This window comes from Mytilus trossulus, chromosome 4 (genome assembly GCF_036588685.1).
Source record: "Mytilus trossulus isolate FHL-02 chromosome 4, PNRI_Mtr1.1.1.hap1, whole genome shotgun sequence".
In the NCBI taxonomy this organism is placed as follows: Eukaryota; Metazoa; Mollusca; class Bivalvia; order Mytilida; family Mytilidae; genus Mytilus; species Mytilus trossulus.
The window spans coordinates 19,933,841-19,953,730 of record NC_086376.1 but is presented as its reverse complement, the minus strand read 5'-3'; the positions used below and the strand labels follow the sequence as shown (position 1 = coordinate 19,953,730).

Genomic DNA, 19,890 nt, shown 5'->3' with positions numbered 1-19,890 from the left:
AGAGAGACAAAAAAATCGAAGGTGTTCGTTGATGTCATTTTCTTGCTTCGTTTATCATTGGCTTTTGTATATGCAATTGTATCTGTAAAACAGCGGACCACATCATTCGATAAAACGCATGAAATGACATACATGCATCATTCATTGGTTAGAGGTATAGGGGGGGGGGGGGTTGAGATCGCACAAACATGTTTAACCCCGCCGCATTTTTGCGCCTGTCCCAAGTCAGGAGCCTCTGGCCTTTGTTAGTCTTGTATTATTTTAATTTTAGTTTCTAGTGTACAAATTGGAAATTAGCATGGCGTTCATTATCAATGGAATAGTATATATTTGTTTAGGGGCCAGCTGAAGGACGCCTCCGGGTGCGGGAATTTCTCGCTACATTGAAGACCTGTTGGTGACCCTCTGCTGTTGTTTTTTATTTGGTCGGGTTGTTGTCTCTTTGACACATTTCCCATTTCCATTCTCAATTTTATCATTCAATATTTAAAGATATTCAAAGATATGTTTGCTAAGCTGATAAATATGTAGAGATTTACATTCGGATTTATTCAATCAAGATAGTTCAATTATTAATTTCAAAGTCTGAGCCTGGGCGAGAACTTTGAAATTTATAATTTAACTAACGAGATTGGATAAATCTGATAATTTACGAGTAACTATTAAATAGTCTGCTTGACTGATGAATGAATACATTTTTCTCTTTTGCTAAACGAAAAATCCGCATTGAGTGCCTTCTAATTTCCACAAAGTTGTCAATTTCAATAACACATTCAAGTAATCATATCTTGGTTCATTCATTTACCTTTTCACTCATATAATCATCTTCTGATATCAGCTGCAACCACATGTTGGCAAAAATATATCCAATGGGTTCGAAAAGGGTTAAATTTCCAAAAAAATAAGAGAAATGCTATAAATTGAATATTATTTTAAAACGGTAATAAATTTTAATCTTATCACTATCTAAAATAGCCTAAAACTGATCTCATTAAATAAGGTTTGAGAGTTCAAAGTATTTTTTCTGACATTTTCTTGCAGAATTCAGTATTGTAGACATATTGGTCTTAGTCAAACAAGTCAATTCAGTTTTTTTGGACGATTTAGTATGATTTTAATTCGTGTCGAAAAATGACTAAACAAGGAACATTTTTAGATTGGTTTCAAGCAATTGCATAAGCAGCACTGAATTTACAGCAATGGATAAGTTTAAAATGTTGAAGGACTGACATGAATTTATAATGTATTGTTTAAAAGATGTGAGGATCAAAATGACAGTTTCAGATGAAAACTGGTTTAATAGTGATATGTCTCTGTTTCAAGTGTATAGTTTTTTAAGGTGCATCGATATGTGAATTATTTGATTATTTGATTGTCTGATTGTATTGGCTTATAGAATTTATTTAATTTGTAATGACTGGTGTGGAAGTTTGAATTGCTAGTATACAGTGTATGTATCTATACGGATTTTGACAACCATGTTGTAAATGAATACTAAGTATGTTACACTTCTCCATGAGGATACAAATACAAAATACACACACAAAAAACGAGATGTACTGCTCCTGGTATTTTTGTAAAATGTTTTAATGGTCATGGGTTTAATTTATTTAAACGACTAGATAATTGGATAGTGTAAAAAATAGTCATATTCTTAACTTTGTACAAGTATTTTCCAAAATGTTGGGCTAAACCTGATTCTATAGCCAGCTAAACATAAAGATTGATGACATGGGGTTATATTATACAAAAGAGGGACGAAAGATACCAAAGGGACAGTCAAACTAATAAATTGAAAATAAACTGACAACGCCATGGCTAAAAATTAAAAAGACAAACAAACAATAGTACACATGACACAACGAAGAAAACTACGGAATAAGCAACACAAACCCCCCAAAACCTAGTGGTGATCTCAGGTGCTCCGGAAGGGTAAGCAGATCCTGCTCCACATGCGGCACCCGTCGTGTTGCTTATGTGTCAAATTCATCAAAAGGAGGGGGATTGTAGTTACGACGTAAGGAACCCTATATCAAGAAAATCATGATAGGAAATGCAAGCACGGGAATATAGTATCAATTGGGATGCATATATACCCCGTATGCAGGTTCTGCTGGAATGTTACTACTTAGAAATGGAAAGTTCACAATTGGAAAGCTTAAATCATCTCTTTTGTCGAAAAGGTTTGTTTTCAACCGACCCTCATTGTCAATTTATTGTCAAGTCAAGATATGATGCCGACTTCACTGTATCTGTACTGGATAGATGCTTTCCACATAGTCACCAAATTTTAATTATTTAGTGAAAGAACATCATCTTTATAGCGGAAAGTAGAGTTAAAGGACATCGCTTACTTCTTATCTTTCTTCTTACGAAGTTCCTGCATGAATTCAGCCTCATAATAATAGAAAAACAAGTCGGCAAGTAGAGGGGCAATGTTTTGTTTCCATTTGAATGCCGACAGTCTGTTGAAAAACTCGTTCACCGAACGTAACAAATATGTTGTCTATCAAGAAATCAAGCATCTTGATAATTTCAGTTTCGAGAATTGTTTTGTTTGAATCGGAGTTATCCTTTACAAAGTAGGATTTATTCCTCCCTACAACAAGATACTTATATCTACGTTGGCCATTTGTTTTATGAAGCAAAGCAATACCAACTCTTGCATTTTGACTTTTAGTTTAGAATGTGGAATACTTGCACATGTGTAAAATCAAATGTTTTAATACTATTACAAGATGAAGGAGAGTTAGATTGTATGTACTCTAAAAGATCTTTGGAATTTTTAAGTATCCACATCGGATTTACGCCACCTCTAGAATATACAGTTTCACAATAACTTTGAAGCCCGTCTGTGATTGCTGATAAATTAGATGTTAATAAGTTAGAAAGTGGTTTCGTGGAGAACTTTGAAGACCGAGCAATATACCGTTGTTTGTAGTTTGTAAGGACACTTATGAAGTTTAGGTATCAAATGAGGGGTATATGTTGAGTTTCCAAGTGAATAGTGAATTGCCAGTACCTAATTTGTTTATCAAGCAGCTAATGTAACGAGTTTTACACACAAAAACGATGTTGCTTGGGGCTTTATCTGCAGGGTTGATAAGAATGATCATGAAAATCTAATCATGACTTGAATAAAGAGTTGTCTCATTGACACTCATACCACATCTTATAATGTATCTATAGATGAATTGAAATAATTGTCCGAAAACTTCTTTTCTGTCTCCTGGATTATGCATACCAGCAAAAGACTGTTATGATGTTAATTTAATACACAGGCAAATTTTGCTCACGTAAAATTAACGTGAAATAAACGTGAATTTCACGTTAATCGAGCTTATACGCGTAATTCACGTGAAATATGTTAATCCAGTTATATGCAACGTATAATTCACACATTCTTAAGATATCATAACACATACAGATGCCATTGGACCTACGTTATTCATACAATCATATGGATATAATACTTCTTTAAAACTGATATCTAACATCTCTTAAATATTTTCACATTCCTGTAAAAGTTCACAAATCAAAAAGTGGGTATCCTCATGTGCTATTGAGCACGCAGTCTTAAATATTTTCACATTCCTGTAAAAGTTCACAAATCAAAAAGTGGGTATCCTCATGTGCTATTGAGCACGCAGGGTCCATTTCCCACCAATTTAACCGATGATACAGATCTAGGATTTTGGAAAGGGGACGGCAATGTAACAAAAGAGGGGGAACTTGTAAAATCTCTATGCGTTTATCATCAGGTGGGGGCTTTCTGTCATGCAGTTAACCCGCCTATGTACCGAGTTCAGAACGTCATTACTGAAAAAAATGAGAAATGTCCTCTTAAGGTGTATGGGAGGTGATAAGCTGTAATCCTCTAAATGACACAGACCTTCAAAGACACTTCCTGACTTAAAAAAGTTATTAAGCTCTTCGTCAAACAATATCTGCCTTGGATTTCTGAAATTAACATTTACCTTTTTGTCTGTTGATTCAGACTATTATAGTTTATTTTTATAAAACTTTCTTACATGTCAGTATTCTCGTCACAATCGTTATTTACAATTTCTATAACATAATATGCGAGTTTTTGTATGTGTGTGTTTATTTTTGATGTTTTTGTTGTTGTTCAGCTTAGTTTGAAAATATTCGAAAAGGAAAATAAATAGAATAAAAAAAAAAATAGAACATGAATGCAGGTTTTCAAATATTATCTCCAATAATGAAATCGCATCATGTAGAAATGTGTCAATATGTACCTTAATTGTTTCTTCTCCTAATTTTTTTTTTTATTTTGCTGCTTTCCGAAATCAATATTGAGGAATATTTTTTTCAGAATCGTTTCTCAATCCATGCAATTAGTATCTCATCCCTTACATGCAGTTTTGAACAGTAGAAGTAAATATAAATTAAACCACAATACTGATCTTTTAGTGTTTGGTACAGTTGGTTTTCACTGAGCAACACAGTTAAACATAGAATCCTATGGGTAGGAGGGGGCAGAGAACTATTTTGGTCAGAACACACTGTCAAACATCCAAAAACATACTATCCACACTGATCTGTGTCCACACTTGTATATAAAAAAAGATAATAGATCGATAACGAACACACGTATCACCTGACTTATCTTTACAAATACAACTTTCAGTTCATGTATGAGTTGTAACTAAGATGACTTTCGTCAATTGAAAGTTGAAATATATTGATCATTACAATTTATTATTTAAGGTTTTCTATTTGTAACGTATTGTGATTTTTTTTTAAAGATAACTTAAACAACACGTCATGTAAATTTTCTCTGCTGATTCTATTTTTAGATTTGGAAAAATCCAGGTTTAGTATTTGTTTTCGAAGTCTCGTCATCATGGTAAAAGGTAGAACACTGAGGTAGAACATAGAAAATGGCTACTTGTAAGAGCGGTGATCAGCAACACAGAAACGATTTAGAAGTTTTGGAAATATTTAATTCTCTCATAGCACAGACCGTTAAATCAGGGGAATTGATTTGTTCCAAAAGAATAAAACGTATTCTTGGAGATGGTAAGTTTTGAAAAATCTATTGCAGATAGTTAAATTGATCACGGTTAAGGATTATTTATATTTATTATATATATATCGTTATCATTTTTCAAAAACTGTTACATGTATGTTTGCACTACGATATTGATTCTGAGTACAGACAAATCTGTGCAACTGGGATAAAGAACTTAGATGGAAGAAAGTGAAATGATTTTATTTTTTTATTAAGATCTTTTTAGATTTTGATTTTACCAGTGGAAGATTGTCACTTGGACAATATTCGTTAACACTGTTAATCAAATCACTTATTGAACTGCAAAACTCTATTGTCCCTCTATTGTTCATTTAATCAATACAATACCGAGGGGATATTCCCTACATGGTTTATCTTTATACCAACTACATGTATACCAATGACATAATCGTATAATAATACGTGCAGGTGAGTTTTAAATTTTCTAAAATTAAATCCACGTAACTGTCATATATATATTTAGGTACTGCATAAGTTTGTAGATTACATGGAACAAATACAGCCATTTCTTGTGTATTACTATCAGACAGCGCGGTGTAAATTATTTGTAGGAAGCTTTATATTTCAGAAGGAAGAGGACCTGCTGGATGCTTTATATCTTGTTTGCAAATTTCATGGATGAGTTATCATGGTTGAAGTTACGTGATTAAGTCCGTTTCTAAATAAAAGAATACTATATGTGGTGTATGTTATGACTGTAATGGACATTGGACATAGTTAAGCCTGCCAATTGATATTTTACCGTGTGTTTTTCTATGTTGTGATGTTATGCTATTGTTTCAGAAAAAGGGAGAATATTTGGATCCATTTAAACATGTAATCCCGCTGCAAATGTCTGCACCTGTCCTAAGTCAGGAATCTGATGTACAGTAGTTGTCGTTTGTTTATGTAATTTATACGTGTTTCTCGTTTCTCGTTTTGTTTTATATAGATTAGACCGTTGGTTTTCCCGATTGAATGGTTTTAAACTAGTAATTTTTGGGCCCTTTTTTAAATTGTTGTTTGGAGATATGTCAAAAACATTCTGACACCAGAAGAACCAACAAAAGCACATAAAGACAGTTGCAGAGAACAAATATATACTAAAAACAAGACATTTTGGTCGTATATAAAAGGTATGAAGAAGGATAATAATAACATCAGCATGCTTTATAGGAATGGCAAGGACATCATGCAGAATAAAAAGCAAACATCCTTAATCAGCAGTACGAATCAGCATTTTCTGATATTGATTTTAACCAGTACATAAACATACGATTCTGTACAGATGTTGAATTTAAGCTACCAAAATTACCAAGACCTGTTGTACACAAGAAACCAATAAATATATCGTTACCTGGAATTGTCAAACAGCTGAAAATATAAATCCTAATAAAGCAACAGGACCATATCTGATACCTTGCAGAGTCCTAAACTGGATAGATAACTGGCTCCAAAATAGAAAACAGACAGTACTCCTAGATGGCTGTAAATCACAACCAGCAACTGTAAGATCCGGACTTCCCCAAGGAACCGTACTCGGCAAACTTCTATTTCTCCCATACATCAATGACATTGGGGATAATTAAACTACTGGTACCAGCATAAGACTCTTTGCAGATGATTGATGACTTTACAGAGACATCAAAACTAATAATGATACAGAAATATTACAGAAAGACGGTATCAGAAAAATGGTCTATTGATTGGAAAATGTCATTCAATCCAAAACAATGCATCGGTCTACAGACAACACATCACATCCGAAATAGCATTATAAGACCATACCTCTTACATTCTACAAAGCTGGAACTAAAAGAACATACCTAGGGGTGGAGCTGGACAGCAAGCTCAATTAGAACCACCACATAACCTCAGAAGTTAACAAAGCTTCACAACAACTGAACTTTGTAAGAAGAAACTTATATAGATGCAATCAAGAAATTTTACAACACGCTTACATTGCCCGGGTAAGACCACACCTGCAATACAGCAGTTCAGTATGGGACACCCATTGGAAGAAGGACATAAAACGTATAGAAATGGTACAACACAGGGCGGCAAGATTTCTAACCAAGAACTACAACTACCAACCCGGCTCTATGACCGCAATTATAAAATCTTTGAATTGGCCTACCCTTGAAACGAGAAGAACAGCAAATCGCTTAATGTTATTTCAGAAAATACTGTACCACCAAGTAGCCACAGAAATTCCCAAATACCTCGTCAACAACAGAAAACACGTCATAGCCACACAGTCAGCATAATGCAATCACAATGCAACACATCCGAAGACGAGTACAGCTTCTATCCGAGAAAAATCCGAGACTGGAATCATCTACCAGGAAACATTGCAACTAACACCGACTCGGACTCTTTCAAGGAAAACCTCTGGTCACACTTCCATCCTGAGACCACAGTCACAGTGATGCTGTAAAGATCATCCTTGTTTTTATCCTGCACCAACCACAATTTTAATTTGTATACATGTATTGACTTTTCGGTTTTGTTGATCACAACTTGTACAGCACCTGCCCTTGATGACACAGAATCAGCGTGATGGTATTTTTCCGTTGCTGATTAACGAAAGAAGAAGAAGAAGACATTTTTCTTTTACAAATATACATCTTGTAAAATATGGCACGGGTTATGTTCTTCTCATATATTTTATGATAGTATGATACTTAACCCCAAACTGGAGGGATTGTGCCTGATATTCATATAATGAAGACATAATCTTTCAATCAGTTTAATTGTGGTCTGGAGCTGGCATGTCAGTTAATTGCTTGTAGTCTTTGTTATTTATGTATTATTGTCATTTTTGTCGAGCCTGCAACTTTTGTTGCAGAAAGCTCGACATAGGGATAGTGATCCGGCGGCGGCGGCGGTGTTAAAAACTTCTTAAAAGCTTTGTATTTTAAAAGGTGGAAGACCTGGATGCTTCATACTTTGTATATAGATACCTCATGTTACGAAGGTTCCGTCTGTCACATGTCCAATGTCCTTGACCTCATTTTTATGGTTCAGTGACCACTTGAAAAAAAAGTTCAGAACTTTTTTAATGTTGAATTCTCTCTTGTTATAAGTAATAGGACAATTATATTTGGTATGTGCGTACCTTGCAAGGTCCTCATGCCCGTCAGACAGTTTTCACTTGACCTCCACCTCATTTCATGAATCAGTGAACAAGGTTAAGCTATGGTGGTCAAGTCCATATCTCAGAATTATAAGCAATAAGGCTAGTATATTAGGTGTATGGAAGGACTGTAAGGTGTACATGTCCAACTGGCAGGTGTCATCTGACCTTGACCTCATTTCATGGTTCATTGGTTATAGTTAAGTTTTTGTGTTTTGGTCTATTTTTCTCATACTTTATGCAATAGGTCTACTATTTTTGTTGTATGGAATGATTGTAAGGTGTACATGTCCAGCGGTCAAATGTCATCTGACCTTGACCTCATTTTTCATGGTTCAGAGGTCAAAGTTAAGTTTTTGAGTTTTGGTCTTTTTTTTATCTTATACTATAAGCCATAGGTCAACTATATTTTGTGTATATATTTATTGTATGATCTATATGTCAGTGGCGAAAGTTTTATTTGACCTTGACCTCATTTTCAAGGTTCATTGATCAGTGTTAGGTTTTGTGTTTTGGTCTATTTTTCTTAAACTACAAGTAATAGGTCAACTATAGTTGTTGTATGGCAGCATTGTTAGCTGTATATGTCTGCCTGGCATGGTTCATTTGACCTTGACTTCATTCTCATGGTTCATTGATCTTTAGTTATCTTGGTTAATGTTAAGTTTATGTGACAGTTGTTATAAAGCTTTATACTTAGGACTATCAACGTGATATCAATGATTAGTAAAGAAGGCGAGACATTTCAGCATGTGCACTCTTGTATTTATGTTCTTTTGTTACATCTTCTGACATAGGACTCGGACATCTCTTGAACTGAATTTTAATGTGCGAATTGTTATGCGTTTTCTTTTCTATATTGGCTAGAGGGGAGGGTTGCGATCTCATAAATATGTTTAACCCCGACGCAATTTTTCGCCTGTCCCAAGTCAGGAGCCTCTTGCCTTTGTTAGTCTTGTATGATTTTTATTTTTAGTTTCTTGTGTATAATTCGAAGTTTAGTATGACGTCCATTATCACTGTACTAGTATACATTTGTTTTAAGGGGCCAGCTGAAGAACGCCTACGGATGATGGATTTTCCCGCCACATTAAAGACCCATTGGTGGCCTTCGGCTGTTATCTTGTTCTATGGTCGGGTTGTTGTCGCCTTGGCATATTCCCCATTCCCTTTCTCAATTTTATACATACACTTTTCTGATAAAATGCTGGTAAGATTATATTTTATAGCTAATAAGAAATCTAAACTCACACTCGTTTGTAGATATTGTCGATAGTTTAAGAGCGAAGAAAGATAGCAACGAGAGTAAGGTGAATTTTATATTGGAATGCATATTACACAGTGATTACTCCGACAAATGGGACTCGTTGACTGAGGCACTGACGAATGTGGGTAAGTCAGTTAAGTTAACGTAAATTATAATAAAACTAAAACTGGAAAAATTAAAAAAAAAATATATAAATGATGATGATATAAATTAAAAGATAAATATATGGATAAATATATGAATCATTCAATCAGAAATTTGATGGTAAGGGGCCCAACTACACACATTTCATTACTTTACTAACTACGTCACATAGTTTACTCTTCGTGTAACTAAGGTAGAGACAGACAGAAGAATGAAAAAGTAAAAACACAAAAATACTGAACTCCGAGGAAAATTCAAAAAGGAAAATCAAAAATCAAAAGGCAAAATCAAAAATCAAAAGGCAAAATCAAAAGTCCAAACACATCAAACGAATGGATAACAACTGTCATATTCCTGACTTGGTACAGGCATTTTCTAATGTAGAAAATGGTGGATTGAACCTGGTTTTATAGCTAGCTAAACCTCTCACTTGTATGACAGTCGCATCAAATTCCATTACATTCCATTCCATGAAATGATATATGCAAGTCGATATCTAAACGACTTGATTGATGAATATAGAAATTATTAAGAAACTAAGGCGCGTAAGCTCTCATGCACATTTTCCTTTGCTTCTTTTTATGTACAATTTAGGTCATATAAAATATAAAATGAAAATGGGGAATGAATCACTCTTCAAGTATTTTTAAAAGTACTTAAACATCCTTCATTTTCAAATGTTTCTGATCCCAATGGAAGTAAATTCAGAAAAGGCCTCTGGCGAATCAGATTTTTAAAGTGATATTTTCAGATTGTAGTCATTTCAGCTGAACATGTTTTGGACCATTAAAGATACATGTTTGATGAACTAAAGTAGAGTAATGATATTCATCTGTGTTTTCACATTCGTCTAATCTTAAAAAAATATGTTTGGAGTTGTACAAAGATACGATAACTGGAACATGTACCCAGTTCTGATAACTGTATGAAAATAAACTGTGCTATGGCATTGTCATAGGTTAAATTTGTTTCCATCGGAGAGAAAATCTTTCAACTAATAAAAATAATTCAATATTTATTTCTAGAATTTGCTTTTGTTCCTAAAATCTATTCAAAAGAATACAATCCGGAAATAATACCACGATTACGCAAACTAGTTCAAGCTTTGAAAAATGAAGAAGTTGAGCCTGAGAAACTGTCAAAAGTTCTAAAAGATAATGAAGTGCTGTTGGAAGTAGATGTGCAAAATATTGAAACAGAATGTTATAACAGAGGAAATAAAGCAGGATTGATAGTTTTGATCGACCGAGTCATTAATTCGTCGTCCAGTAATTGGTATATAGAGTTGACAAGAAGTTTATATGAAGTAGGATTGGAGAGAGCAGCTAAACATTTGGAATCAGACTCCTCTAAAAGTAATATATTTAAGATAGTGAACTTATTGGAATTTTCTACATTTGGGTATCATAAGTGATATTTTATTTAAAGGATGTATAAGGCGTTCCTATATTCTACAAAACGTCAAGCAGAAACAACATTTTTGATGATAATTATTAAATTTGTTTATATGTTATATATTTTTACTTCCATTAATTTTTTTAAGTCCTAGTTTTACACACAAAATACTGTTGTATGAAACAAACGTAATTTTTTTTTTTTTTTTTTTTTTATATTAGTCCTTTTTTTTCTGATTCAGAGAGCATGGATGCAGTTGATGCTGCAGACGACATATCAATAGATGATCATTGGAGAAAACTGATCGTTGAGTTGTTTCGTAAACAAATAGTCCAGAAAGTCACACCATCCGATTTATTAGGAAATATTGGGACCTTATTTAGTCCAGGTTTGGTTTGTTTATAAATTGTTTATTATTTACAGTGAAAGAGAAAAAATACTGTAAAAAATCGCGTAGTTGCATTAACCATGAATTATGTTCATCCTTAGGCAATCAAAAGATTTTCTTGAAGCTAAAATTTTTTAGCCATTTTCTGAAATAAATCGTATGGAAACCTTTAAAATGTCCACCCTGTTCATCGTCTCACCACATGAAAAATTTAAATTCGTCTTCAAGAAATAATCTACAACGCTTTCGACCATACTCATGGTGCCACATTCTACGAAATTTGTTTGGGATATAATTCTACATATTAAAAAAAAAAATGAGCCCGATTATTAATCATGCTTAACTGAAGAACAAATTATCTGTATACTGGAGTTTCTCGTTGGCAAAATATTTATTGAATTGGAGGTAGACTTTTCTAGCAGGTTGTCGACATTCCAACGGGAATTAAATCTCTCCTGACCCTCCTTTTCCTTCTCTTTTGTTTGTGTCTGATATTCTCTAGACACTTTTTACAAATAAGAATATCAAAGAAGCTAGATTATTTCTCACATACAGATACAACCGTTATTATAATGCAATTATTGTGTATCAATAGTTCTGATTTGATGACAGTTATCGTGAAATTTTCCATGTCCTTGTCTGTAACTAAGGAAGCCGACATTTTGAATAACTGAATGTATAGACATGTAATATCTACAACAATGAGCCAAAAACACTCACATGTTGCACCTAAAGCTCTTCTTTTTATTAAATTTTTATTACATTTTAATGCGACACATAAGCCAGAAAACGACGGGCAAGTAGACGGGCGCTTGTCAGACACGTGTCGTTAACATAAAAATTCTTGGATGAAAGTTTTACATATTTTGATGTGTTGTTTTCTGTGACTTATTGAAGGTCAAGCGCAATTGTCGCAATTTGAGCTTTTTCGTTTTTGAATTTTGGACCCTTTTAGAAACCAGAAATTTACTTTTAATGTGATTCGTTATTTCATTTTGAACATAAATTAACAAGTGTATTTTGCTGCTGATATATATAGATAGTCAATCAATGAATGATTAGCCAGGAGTTGTCAAAAAATATTTATAACTATTTTTTAAAGTCATGTTTGTTGGAAGGTAGATGTCGTAGTTGTTAATGGTATTTTAATTTTGTTGTTGGTTAATGTTAATTTTTTTCTTGATCCCGGGATCGGGTGTTTAGATTTTCAAATACCATTTTTATTAGATAATAATCTATTTTTATAGAATATTAGTTTTCATTACATATTAAACATTGTGCAGATAAAATTGTTGACATTGATAGATATAAAGTTGCAGATAAGATATTACTTTTTTTTTCTAACAACATACTAGTAAATAGATATTTAGCTCCTCCTGATTTTCCCTGTTACAATCCACTAATCACTCAAGGTATTTAGTAGTTGTAAAATACATATTACATTTTTTACATCATATATATATTAGATAATATCACTTAATCACGTAATATGACTATTCATATGTTTTCTAATAGATGCTAAAACATTACTTTTAATTTTCAAACATACCGTTCTATTGAACTCATTGAGAAAAAATGAGAAAACATTGACATTTTTTGTCTTTTGATCAGATATGTAGTATGCTTTGTAAATTGAAAACCCCACAATTGTTAAAAAATAGTTAAAGTCAAAATATTCTTCTTCAGAAGTTTTATATCCAAATACTAAGTGTCTTAGTTTTATCTTAAAAGTTATTTTACTGTTCTTTAAAACTTCATTTATTTTATTCCAAAAAAGTTTTAAATACGGACACAGTATAAGGAAGTGATCATAATCTTCTTCTTGTGTGCAAATATTACAAGAACTATTGTTTACAATTTTCCAACTGCATAAAAGTTTTTTTGCAGATAGAATATGTTGTAGTAATTTCCATCTAAAAATTCTAAGTTTATTTTCTTTTAAATATCTGAATAAAAATTTATATTGATAGTTTTGATATAACACGTTATCTATGTCAAATATACGCAGCCATTTTTGGTGTCCAATAGCTGGTTCAAATTTTTTTTATTTGTCAGAGACTTATGTAAAAGTTTATTTGTTAATGCTCCTAATTTTATAGATTTCTTTACTAAATTAATTTCAGCTATCCAGTTTGATTTATTTTTTAGTTTATTTAAAATGATGTCTTCAGAAATACAATATTTTTCATCTATGATATCATTTATATAAATAAGATCGCTTTTAATCCAATATTTTAAAAATATAGCTTTATTTGGCCCAAAAATTACTGCAAATTCAAAAGTTATCATACATATTTTTAGATTACTGGAAACTTGACTAAGGTATAAGGTACTAAGATACTAAAAAATTGACATTGAACAAGTTACCATGGCAACGAATCATGACCTAATTTGCATATTTTGTTAAATTTCGTGATTTTCCTTGTTTTTTCATCAAATTTTAAGTATATTTTAGATTGAAAAAGTATGTGCGCACCCAAGAAACAACTTTATATTTGATGAGATTATGCCAATAGTTATAATAAAGCTTCTGTTAAATTATCAGTTTGTTGTTTCTCGGCTGCGCAGGATGTTTCCTCAAAGGAAATAATGATAGAAAACTGCATAAATTCTATATTTTTCATCGTTTTTGTGAAAACAATACATATAATGACGTAATTGTGACGTCAGCAGATAAAAATCTTTCTGTTTTTAATTTATATTTCTTGACCCTATGCATTTTTAATCATTATGTGCCAATTTGAAATGGTTATCAAACATTTTATTTTCTTGGGCCAAAACTAAAATGCCCCTACTCCTTTAATAAATTTATTGTTCCATAATATTTGTTTTCTTATATCTGTAAATGTTTCTGTTTTTTTTTTTGTTAGACCTCCATCAGTTAATTTCGAACATTTAATAATATCTTTATAAAAATCTGGGATGTTTTCAATGCTTTCGTCTGTCTTATCCCCACTGTTTGTTTGAAACACTAACCAGTTTGAGCTAAAAGTATCAAAATAGTGTTGAGGTATAATTGTCCACCCTCCTTCACAATCATTTACTAGTCTTTTTACCCACATAACTTTTAAAGCAGTGACATAACTTCTGATATCTATCATATTCAAACCCCCCTTTTCATAAGGACCAATAATTGAATTTCCTTTTACTTTATCTGGTTTATTATCCCAAACTTTAAAACAACTTCTTTCTTTTAAAAATTTCTCTGCAAGCAGATCCCACAAAAGTAAAAATGGGCACAATTAATGTTTTAAATATCAAAAAATTTCCAAAAAAAGTAAGATTTCTTTTTTGCCAAGAACAAAATAACTTATTCATCTTTTCAATCTTATTTTCCCAATTTAGTTTTTCACATTCCTTTGTACAATGCCCAAAATAAATGCCAAGAGTTTTAACTGGTCCATTGCTCCAGTTGATTCCATCAGTTTTGTCTTTACATAATTTAAGTTTTCCTACCCATAACCCCTCTGTTTTGTTTCTATTTAATTTCAGCCCTGAATACGAACCAACAATTTCAATTTCATTCGTAGCTACTTGAACATCATATTTAGAACAACAAAATAAAGTAGTATCATCTACCAGTTGCGAAATTTTTATAGTATGCTTTTTGCAATCTAATTTGACTCTGATACCTTTAAAATCAGTATTGCTTCTTAATCTTCAAGCCATAATTTCCACAGATAAAACAAATAATAATGCAGACAAAGGACACCCTTGACGTATACCTCTTGTGTTTTTCAAGACCTCAGATATCCAACCATTATTCATTACACATGTTTGAATATCGCTATATAAAGTCTTAACCCATCTTACAAAAGACTCATTCTGACATATACAGATAGTCAATTAATGAATGATTAGCCAGGAGTTGTCAAAAATTATTTATAACTATTTTAAAAGTGTGTTTGGAAGGTAGATGTCGCAGTTGTTAATGGTATTTTAATTTTGTTGTGTGTGTCAAAGTTAAATTTTTCAAAGTTTTCATTACATAACATTGTGCAGATAAAGTTGTTGACATTGATAGATATGAAGTTGCAGATAAGATATTACTTTATGACAAATGAAAGAAAAAATATAGGGAACGATTGACTATTTTTTATTAAAATTTGAATACATCATATATAAATTTTTAGTGATGAAATTATATCTAATTTTTTATTTGCATTACTGGTTCATGTATACACGTTTGAGTTATTTTTCTTTGAACAGAAATTGTTTTTTAATTTACAAGTATTTCATTAAAGATGAATGTTTGGGTTTCTTTGATAAGCTAAATGAATTTCTAACAATGTACTGTTTTTTTCTTTTATCAAGATGCACTATTGATACCACTGCATTGCGGTCTTATAATGTATGGAGCTGTAATCGTTGTTGTCGTCGTCGTTCAATGACTTTTGATTTCAATACAATAAATTAGGAACAAGTTTATGGATCTATATATATATATAGCTATGAAATTATACCACGGGGTTTCGTACCAAAAAGGAATGTTTGGATTGATTCTGGTGGTCATCGTCCTTACCGTTCAAGTATTAGAGGTAGAAAACAAGTATTTGTCTTGTTTTAGAACATTAACTGATGTATAAGTGTATGGATTGTCATAAAATAGTTCCACCGGGTTCAATATCTCTAAAGAGGGTTTGGATTAGTTTTAGGTGTTAAAGCCAATACCTTTCAGGAATTAGGGGCCCCCCAAAAAAAACCAAAGAATCGCTTGGTTTCCGGACGAAAACTTGAGTATAAAAAATGTATATGGATCTTTATGATATTGTACCACAAGGTTCAATGTCAAAAAGGGAAGTGTGGATTGATTTCGAGGTATTATGGCCCAAACCGATTAGGAATAGGGTCAAAAATAATACTTGACTATTTCTTTGTATTACTAGTAATTGTTTACTTATCGGCAGATGTCCAATGGGGTTTTAATTCAAAGTCTTGAACTTTTGGGTATTTTTAATATGCTTGATGTACGGGGCGCCGAATGGGACTCTTGTGGTTTTGTACTCAAAATTCAATTTTTGTACGGACAAAAGTAACTTTTGTTCAACAAAAATGAGTTCAGTTTAACAAAATTTGTATCATTCTACAAATTTGAAATTTTGTCATACAAAATTATCTATCAGCGGACAAAAGTCACTTTTGTCATGACAAAATTCATTTTTGTTACACAAACTTGACTTTTGTTACCTAATTTGAAAATTGAGCGACAAAAGTCAATTTTGTATTTAAATTAGTTTAGTTTGGTTTCTGTGAACTAATTTGCATACAAAATCGACTTTTGTTACACAAAATTGAGTTTTGTTACACAAAATTAAGTTTTGTTACACAAAATTGACTTTTGTGAGACAAAATTGACAAAATTGACTTTTGTCTCAACAAAATTGACAAAATTGAATTTTGTCTCAACAAAATTGACAAAATTGAATTTTGTCTCAACAAAATTAACAAAATTGTATTTTGTCTCAACAAAATTAACAAAATTGAATTTTGTCTCACGAAAGTCAATTTTGTCTCACGAAAGTCAATTTTGTCTCATAAAAGTCAATTTTGTTGTTACAAAATTGAATTTTGTCATCACAAAAATGAATTTTGTCGTCACAAAATTGACTTTTGTCTCAACAAAATTGACAAAATTGACTTTTGTCTCAACAAAATTGACAAAATTGACTTTTGTCTCAACAAAATGGACAAAATTGACTTTTGTCTCAACAAAATTAACAAAATTGACTTTTGTCTCAACAAAATTTACAAAATTGACTTTTGTTTCAACAAAATTAACAGAATTGACTTCTGTCTCAACAAAAATGACAAAATTGACTTTTGTCTCAACAAAATTTACTTTTGTCTCAACAAAAATGACAAAATTGAATTTTGTCTCAACAAAAATGACAAAATTGACTTTTGTCTCAACAAAATTAACAAAATTGACTTTTGTCTCAACAAAAATGACAAAATTGAATTTTGTCTCAACAAAAATAACAAAATTGAATTTTGTCTCAACAAAAATGACAAAATTGAATTTTGTCTCAACAAAAATGACAAAATTGCAATTTTGTCTCACAAAAGTCAATTTTGTCTCACAAAAGTTAGTTTTGTTTCACAAAAGTCAATTTTGTCTCACAAAATTGAATCTTACCGTACACAATTGACTTTTGTGATTTAATTTCCATATCAGGTAACAAAAGTCAATTTTGTATGCAAATATGTTTATATTTGCATACCTTTAAGACAAAATTGACTTTTGTCATGACAAATATGAATTTTGTCTACAAAAATGAATTTTGTCATGACAAAAATGAATTTTGTCTACACATATGAATTTTGTCATCACAAAATTGAAGTTCTCACAAAACAAGTCTGTAGCACATAGTTTTGTAAGACAAAAATGATTTTGTTATGACAGAATTGAATTTTGTACAAAACCACAAGAGTCCCATTCGGCGCCCCGTATGATGTAACATAGTACATGTATATAGATTTTTGATTTAGCGCCAATTTTTAAGTAAGTCCACACTGAGGTCTGGATAGTCTAACGAACCAAATGTAAAATAATAATATGAGAACTGATATAATACCAAAGGAATTCGTGGTGAGTCTTGATTCAGGTAGTCGCAATCTTTGTTTATGCATTCAGATAGTAATCAAACATTTAAAATAAAGATATTAAACTGAAACATAGTGTTTTTGCTTGTCCTAACTGGACAAAAGCTACAATTCAGACAAAATTTAAAACACAATAGTTGGAACTATTAATTAATTATTTGCAACTACTTTCAAGGTCGAAGTTTAAATAATTTTCGCCAGTAGCAGTTAGTTTCTAATCCATGTGGTCACAATAAGCTACAAATATTAATGATGTATAATGGTGTTGTAAGTAAATAATTTAATCTCTTTAAAATCAGTTTTTCTTGAGACCATCAATTTGTTTGTAGCCATTCTTGGGTTAAGCATGATGTACGAATAAATATTTATTTAGGAAAATAATAACACCATTGACGCTCTTTTTGATACAAAGTTTGGTTTAACTTCTGATATTTTGACTTTTCTATAGAAGAGAAACGAGAAATTCGTACTATTGAAGATGAATCGCCACATAGAGCAATGGAGAAAGTTCTGGACCTTTTAGACAATAAAGAAATTCCTGGAAAATGGCAAGCATTCAAAAGAGCTTTAGTTGATGCAGGTAATGTTATAGTTACCAAATGACAAAAGCACAATTGATTTAATAAGTTATAAGTTTCTAAATAATATTTGATCTATATCAATTCCGAAAACTAACTTTACACTTCATACTGTCTGTGTCATACAAATACAAATCGCTGTTCTCATATAGTTTTTTTTACTTTTTATTGATTAAACACTCTTGTAAATTATAATGCAACTTACAATGCACCCCTTATTTTTAATATTTTGAAATTTTTAAATTCAAAATATTCACTTTCTTTTCAGGATTGATATGGCTCAACGAATTCATTGAAGGCAGTTTTACGGTTTGTGCAGAGGCTGAACAATGGGAAAACGCTATTAATTTGTTTGAATGCAAACTTTCCAAGAACATAAAACCAAGGGAAATATTACCATGGTTGTCCCAAGAAAAGCTTATCAATGACATAGATAAACAGGCAATACTAAAAATTGACACACAAAAAGGTGAAATATTGGCTGCATACCGTTTATTATCGTGCTTATCTAAGAGACAGCCAAATTCATGGTATCCGAAGTTTATGGAGATTCTTTACATTAATAAATATGAAGAACTTGTCTTTGAAGTTGACTCAGATATGTTCAAAGGTAAGGTATTGCATATCGTTTCAAGGAGTCTAGGTCATTTCATTTATAGTGAAAGGGTGACAAAATTTACAAAACGTGTTTTAAGGTCAAAAACATTGACATGACTTTGCGGAAGGTGAAGGCGAACTTGCGCATTCATTGATAAACATTCAGTAATTTTGGTCAAACATTTTTTAACGTTGTTACATTAAAATTTTATCAATGATAAATCCCACCCCAGTAAATTCATTTTAAGAAATAAACCTGACCGTATTTCGTATAAAAGTATTGCTATCGTTTTCACACTGGATATGAGTGAAAAATCCAATAAAATATTCTCGTGTGCAGAAAGAGTAGTTGCTAGAAATTAGGCATTAAAGTTAAAGCTGTTACGAATTAATTCATGGAAGCCATAGATTTGTTGAAAATTTACACTTTGCCAGCTTGGATAGTTGAATTTTATCCTGAGCTTTATATTTGTGTTTACTAACACACTGTTGACGTTTCAGAGATACAGAAAACATATGGACACAATCCCTCTGACGTACGGCTTAAGTCTAGTATCCCAGAATGCACTGTTGCTGAAGCAAATGCAAACGAATTTGACGTTAAACAAAACTATGTATCAGGTAATTTGAACCTCATAATGAAATAAAACAACCCAAGCATGAGTACTTTATATTTTGCAACAAGAGATATAAGTAGGTTTAAGTTCACGAATAATACAAGATCACAAAATGAAATACAGTCGGAAT

General features: G+C 31.9%; 1 protein-coding gene across 1 annotated transcript in view; it reads left to right on the top strand.

Annotated features, from left to right (window-relative positions):
* The first annotated feature begins 4,860 nt into the window (after nucleotides 1-4,860).
* LOC134714839 (antiviral innate immune response receptor RIG-I-like) overlaps nucleotides 4,861-19,890 on the top strand; it is a 29,053-nt gene continuing 14,023 nt past the window's right edge. The window contains exons 1-7 of the mRNA XM_063576470.1: nucleotides 4,861-5,043; nucleotides 9,435-9,563; nucleotides 10,608-10,937; nucleotides 11,219-11,365; nucleotides 18,417-18,548; nucleotides 18,815-19,156; nucleotides 19,645-19,764. Of these exons, the coding sequence (XP_063432540.1) occupies nucleotides 4,905-5,043; nucleotides 9,435-9,563; nucleotides 10,608-10,937; nucleotides 11,219-11,365; nucleotides 18,417-18,548; nucleotides 18,815-19,156; nucleotides 19,645-19,764 (1,339 nt within the window). The 5' untranslated portion in view covers nucleotides 4,861-4,904. The remainder of the gene's footprint in view (nucleotides 5,044-9,434; nucleotides 9,564-10,607; nucleotides 10,938-11,218; nucleotides 11,366-18,416; nucleotides 18,549-18,814; nucleotides 19,157-19,644; nucleotides 19,765-19,890) is intronic.